The 6,879-nt window shown below is 38.3% G+C and overlaps 1 protein-coding gene across 1 annotated transcript; it reads right to left on the bottom strand.

Moving 5' to 3' along the window:
• Positions 1–5,416: 5,416 nt before the first annotated feature.
• Positions 5,417–6,477, bottom strand: LOC145132240 (hevamine-A-like). The gene has a single exon (XM_079066947.1). The coding sequence runs from the start codon at positions 6,385–6,387 to the stop codon at positions 5,506–5,508; it is 882 nt and encodes a 293-aa protein (XP_078923073.1). The 5' UTR covers positions 6,388–6,477; the 3' UTR covers positions 5,417–5,505.
• Between the last annotated feature and the right edge of the window lie 402 nt (positions 6,478–6,879).

The following is a 6,879-nucleotide window of genomic DNA, read 5'->3' as shown; positions in this document are numbered from 1 at the left end:
AATAATTTTATAATAAGAGTTGGTCTCGAGGAGTTAATTGTTACAATATTAGAAGTCGAGGGCTAAACGTGTAAGTTTTGGATTCGTTCTGTAAATAATTATAAGGGAAAGGACTACTTGGTAATCTATTGGGACTTAATTTGAAGAGATTTTGGAGGCTTAGGGCCTAAATGTTAACATATAGAGTTGAATTGTAAAGATTTTAGATGGCGTGGGTTAAAAAGGTAAAATATTGATCTAATTCGAATTAAATTGGAGCTGGAGGGACCAGAGTTGGAATTAGGCAAAAGATTTAAAGTGGTCGGGGATATAACCCGCCACCCTCACCATGTCAAACCCTAAACCTAAAGGTTCCAGCCGCCATGAGTGAAGTAGCCGCCGCCACCTTGTGACTCCCTAGCTGCCATCTCCATTCTCCTCGTTCTCTTCCGATCCGACCAGGTTGTCATCCACTACCGGCGACGCTGCGAGCAACAAGGACCACCGGGACCAGACTTTTAAGCTGTGAACGGCTTATGCAGGCTTTGAACGACCGGAATAGCGCTGGGCGCGGTGACTCTCTGCGTTGCTGTACCCACTCGTTTTTCTTCTCCATTCTTCTTCGGTTGTAGCTATCGGACGTTTGCCTTGCTGCCGCTGCCGTCGCTTAGTTCTTCTCCCACCGTTCCAGTCGTCATCCGCCAACCCGAAGAGGCTGTTTTGGTGTGCTCGTGAGTCGAAAGCATAGGGGTGGGCTGTGGTTGTTGTTCGATTGTGAGGGCTGGTTTGGCTAGTGTAAACCCGTGAAGAGCCACCATGGCGGCCAACCATGGTGGTTGCCGCCGTCAACGCTGCTGTTGCCGTTTTTCGGTGCCATTACCATCGCCGTAGGCCACCAATGGGTGGCTGGAGTTGCTTTGCGACCTCATAGCGGGTGTGTGGGTGCATTTAATCTTGTTAGTGTGTGTTAGTCTAGCCGGAAAAGTAAGAAAGGCCACCGCCACCACCGTGAGGTGGTGGCTGTCGCCATGAGCCACCGCCGGCCACCACTAGGGTGGCTGTGTGTGTGTGTTAGTTAGTGTGTGTGTAATTTTAGATTAAAGCTTTGTAACTGTAATTAGCAATGAATAATAAAAATAATAGTAACCACCACCGTAAGGTGGTGGCAGCCGCCGCTGACCACCACTACCCGAGGTGGTAGTGGGTGGTGCCCCACAAGCAAACCCTAATGGGCTTAAAGATTAATTTTGGGCCTATTGGGCGATGGTTGGGTGAAAACCCTAATTAGAGTTTAGAAAACCCTAATTGTGATATTTGGGCCTTAGACTTATTGGGCCCACTTTTGGGCCACTGGATTGGATTGTGTATTAAGCCCAACTACACCATATGATTTATCTAGTAGAGAGATGGACTTAATGGATTAAGTCCTTAAAGGGTTAAGTGAGAAACACTTAACCCTAATCATCATTTTATTTGAAACCCTATTTTCACTTGGGCTTTGTATTGGGCCATCCAAGAACAAGCAAATGGACTAGAACAATTTAATGGGCTTTAGGGTAAGGCCCATAGGAAGGTTTGGGCCCAATTTGGAAAATTGGGCCATAGTTGGGCCATAGTTTGGCCTAGATGGTTGTATGATATTGGGCCCTTAGAATGAGACATATTGGACCGGACTGAACAATTGGGCCTTAAGGTAAGTCCATGTAGAGGTTTGGGCCCAATTTGGAAAATTGGGCCATATGCAGGGATTTGAGCCATAGTTGGACCTTGGGCCTTTGGATTGGGCCTTGGGACTGAGTCAAGCTAAGTTAAGGGTAAAATAGTTTTTTACCCCAAGCATGGAATTATGGATATGTGATAGAACCCAATTATTAATTGGGTGTTATTTTGATATTGATAGATCAGGAATCTGTCATCGAGCAACTATGGTTCTGTCAGCGGGACTTCAGCAGTGTGAGGTGAGTCCTCTTCCAGTAGGAACGGGTCTAAGGCACCAAAGCCGGCCCGTATATGAGATATGTTAGTAGCTGAGTGTGGGTGGGGCCCGTATCTCATTATTATCTGAGTATAGATATCAGTCAGATTATTGGATTGCTATACTTATTGTCTATGTGATGCTTGTATATGTTGTTAGGAATGCGAGTGTAGGCGGGGCCCGTATCTCATAGTAGTTGAGTGTGGGCGAGGCCCGTATCTCACAGATAGTTGATATGGTATATTTGTATATGCTAGTGATATTTGTTGTTCGTTTATAGCTTGTATGTATCTTCATGATTAGTGAGGGTGGGCGCGGCCCGTATCTCATAGTAGCGGAGTGTGGATGGTACGTGGTAGATTGGGGAGACTCACTAAGCTTCGTGCTTACGGTTTTCAGTTTTGGTTTCAGGTACATCGGTTTTCAAAAGAGGAGCTCGGGATGATTGCAGTACACACACCATTTATTCAGCTTGGGATGTTTATACTCTGATATATATTTGACAGACATTAAGATATTCTTGGGATATACGATTCATGATTTCTATATGTTGAATGATAGATATGGTTTTATTAATGATTTAAAACGAAATTTTTAAACTGTATTTTTGGGATGTTCCAAGTAAGGTTTCCCATCATTGGTATTAAGTTTTCCTTTTTATCGATGAGAGTGAGAGTATGTTTTGAGATGACATTCCTCTACTTTTATAACATATTTCTTTTAACATAAAACAATCCACTTGTATAACAGAAAAGAGTGACATCGAGAAGATAGCTAAGAAGTCCAAGATCCTTCATGTGCAAGTTTAGCCATGATTTTGGTACGAAAGGTGATCCGTCGATGCTTCAGACGCACATTCATTAGGGGATATAAGGTTACCTATTGGTAACCGACTCCATTAATGAAATAACAATTAATAGGTTTAAAGTTTAGTTTGTTTTGAGAAAAAATAGTTTTAAATGGAAAAATGAAATATATATGCATTTTATTGAATAAACCCAATTTACCTGTTTACCAGCTCCAATAATGAAATAACAATGAATAAGTAAAAGTTATATTTGCTTTGAAAAAATATAAATATTTTAGGTCTAAAACGGCAAAAATGAAAAAATGTAGGGTCTTCTATGGAATAAATACTCTTTTACAATTTCAATCTTAAGGTTGTTTGATAGTTGTTGATTGATTTTTTTTAGAATGGTAAACACAACACATTATCTACACTACTCATAAACTACTCATTTAGAACGGAAAAAGAAAGAGACTTGAACCCTCAACATTTGGTTGAGGGCCACCTTTCCACAAACATCCGATACTGTTAGGCTACAAATCCATTGGTAGTTTGATTGATTCAATCTGATTGAGTTATAATGGTCAACTGAGTTAAATCAAACTTCTTACCAAACCTAATAAGAGACATATCAATTTTGAATGTAAGACCATATAGGAGGCTTTTAATTGTGTTAGCAAACGGTGTTAATCTGACCGATCAGACCGAACCTATAGCTAATAAGAGACATATCAAAGAGCCCTTGTGGATATCGTTTGTAATTTTATGTTTGGGTGTAATCTTGAACTTGGATACAAACCTTGGGGTCTAATTAAACTTTATGCAATTTATCGTCTTTGTCCTGTGGATGAATACACACTCAACTTTGGCACCTTTCTTTAGTCGTTGTCGAAGAACTCAACGTCCGCAACCGCGGCCCACTCGAGTAGAAATTTTGAGGTAATTTTCATGCAATTTAGATGTTATCGGTACTGAATAGTAATATTCTGTTTTTTTTATTAGTATTGTTAGGGTAAATAGCATAAACGACACTCAGTTTACACCAAAATTCTAATTTGACACTGTGTTTTTTTTTTGTCTCAAATTTGACACTGCGTTTTTCAATTTGTTACAACTCTGACCACTTGACCGGTCAATCAGGTTACATGCTGACGTGACATGATGACGTGTCGGTTTTGATGACGTGACATGCTGACATGATATGCTGACGTGTTAAAATTGATTTTTTTCCACACAAAACACTATGTTTTCACTTTTTTTTCGATTTTGACACTAAGTTTATTTTTTTTAATTTCGATTTTCCAATTTTTTAATAAAAACCATATTTTATATTAAATACGCAACTTTAAAATGAGTTTGAAGGTTTGGAGGCGTGTAGTCGATCAAAACCCGGATGTCAAGTTTGCAACCCGTTAAATTTTTGCATCTTATTAGAAACTTATGGTTAGTTTGATTCTCATGATATAACTAATGCATATTTATACATTATGCTTTGAATATAAAAAAAACAAAAATAAACAAAAAAAGAAACACCTTATATTTAAATAAAAATGTGGTTTTTAAACAAAAAAATATAATTATACGGTTTAAAATGTAATAAAAAATATATTTATATGGTTTCAAATGTAAAATGGTCAAAATTGAACAAAATTTGATAAATGATGTTCGATTTGGAACAAAAAAACATAGTATCAAAATTCAAAGAAAAAATTAAACTTAATGTCAAAATCGAAAAAAATGAAAACTTAGTGTTTTTTGTGGAAAAAAAATTCAATTTTGACACGTCAGCATATCATGTCAGCATGCCACGTCATCAAAATAGACACATCATCATGCCATGTTAGCATTTAACCTGGTTGACCGGTCAAGTGGTCAGAATTGTAACAAATTGGAAAACACAGTGTCAAATTTGAGAAAAAAAAACACAGTGTCAAATTAGAATTTTGGTGTAAACTGAGTGTTTTTTATGCTATTTACCCATATTGTTAATACTATATTTGATAATTTAGTGAAGTGTATTTAAATGGCTTCTTTCATTTGAGAAACTTTTGTTTGAAAGGTTGAATTATATGATATGCATTGCTACTTGCTACTGAAACCTAGGGTTTGGATCTGCAACTAGAGATTGTTAGATATATTTCAGTAATTGCTAGAACGTACTCGCATCCAATTCCAAACAAAGGAGATACATTTTTTGTTTTGAGTTCAAGAAATACCATGTCATTCTTATGGAAATTACAACAATTACTAAGCATGGAAATTGCAATAATCATTCTTTAGAAAGCTATAAATCCTTACAAACACTTGATGATATTGATTTAGATCAATAAGCTATTAGTTTTTTCAAGATGAAAAATAAAATATATATGATGACAGAACTATTGCCCAGAAGATTTGGACATATTCCAATAGTGCATATTAATAAAATTTACATTGAAAACTATAGTGTTTGAGCTTGAATCATGTTTGTGGCTCTTGTCGAATAAACTACCATGAGTATAATAAACAGTTAACAAAAAATTTCCATTTATGCAAAAATCCAACGGACAGGATGGACGCAAAGATGCTCATTCGCAGACCTGACACAAGTATATATGGAGCTGTGGTGCACCTAGGTACGTGCCTCTTTAAATAGGGAAGGGTGATAGCAGGGAAAATAGGGGAGCAAGATGAACTAGAAAAATATATAAGCAATATTTTATTCTCACAAGGGTAATTAATTATACAAGTGATGAAGTTGTACAACCATGGATTTTACAGAGTACTACACATGACTTTTGATGGAAGAACTGTATCCAGTTTGATCATCATGGTACTTATCCCACAACATAACTCCTCCATATTTTGCAGAACCTTTGATTGCTGGAAGCACTTTGGAAGTTAGGTCACCAACAGAGATATATCCGCTTCCTGCAGCAGTAGGTGATGCAGGCAGGCCCAATAAAATCTTGGTTGCTGGGATCTCAGAAGTCCACTGTTTCCAAGAATCTTCAAAACTGGTCATACCTCCCGAGTACTGACAAGGAGGGTTGTTATAGAACTGAACCCAAACATAGTCAAAAAGACCTGTTTTAAGGGCAGTTCCAATATATGCATCTGGGAAAGGACACTGAGGAGCTGCTGTCAAGTACACCTTTTTGCCTCGACTGCTGTATCCAGAAAGATACCTGGCAAGGTCATCCCAGTGTTGGGTGGTTCCTCCTTCAATATCAAAGTCGATTCCATCTAAAACAGCTTCACCAAGAGGACGTGTGGATGATTTCCCACCTAAGAAGTTATTCCAAAGGTAAGTGGCGACTTGTTTGGCATCTGCAGCAGAGGTGAGGTAGTAGCTCCCAGCTGCTCCTCCAATAGTCAGCATCACTTTGATTCCTTTAGATTGACATGATTTGATTTCAGAGCTTAAATTGTTGCAACCATTGTTGTATGGATCGCAGTGACCTGCAAGGTTAATCGTGGGGGCCTGACCGTTTCCGAAAGTTGGAAGAAACGCAAGGTTGACGAAATCATAATTCCCTGTCGAGCACGTCTCAGCCAACGTGCCCTCACCCCCGTTTTGACCCCAGTAGATAGCAATGCCACCAGCATTGATATCCACTGCAAGCAACAACATCATTGAAGAGAGTAATGCTAATTGGTATGACATTTTAAGCCTTGGGTATGAATGATTGTAAGTTTAGGTAATTGTAGAAGAAGGTAATGATGTTCTTGAGTGTTTGAGAAGTCTGGTTTATATAGTGAAGGGATTGCCCTATTGGCTTAATACTAATTTTTGAATATTTTTAGGAAAGCAAGCACCTTGGAGGGCAACGCGTGGAATCCACTTTCAGCAGACACTTGATTGGTAGAAATCCGTGGAAAACTTCTGTCTTGTAGTCAGGTTTGTCATGTGTTTTGTCTGTATCTTGTTATTTGCTTCATAAATGTTAGGTCCATAAAAAACACTTTGATGTGGTTTCTTATTCAAGTGTCTCAACCTGATTTATCTCCATGCTATTGTCATTTGCATGTGTTCATACTAAATCGTTTTGTTAAATTACTTTGCTTGAGAATGCTATGTTCTCCTATATGACATTCATTGTTTCTCTTTCGTCAAAAAGGGACCTATGTGGCCCTAGGACAAGCCTATAATATTTCT

The sequence above is a fragment of the Lactuca virosa genome, chromosome 8, assembly GCF_052849685.1.
Source record: "Lactuca virosa cultivar CGN04683 chromosome 8, Lactuca_virosa_CGN04683_v6, whole genome shotgun sequence".
NCBI classification, from domain to species: Eukaryota; Viridiplantae; Streptophyta; class Magnoliopsida; order Asterales; family Asteraceae; genus Lactuca; species Lactuca virosa.
Note: the sequence above shows the minus strand (reverse complement) of the source record. Positions and strands in the feature narration are given on the sequence as shown.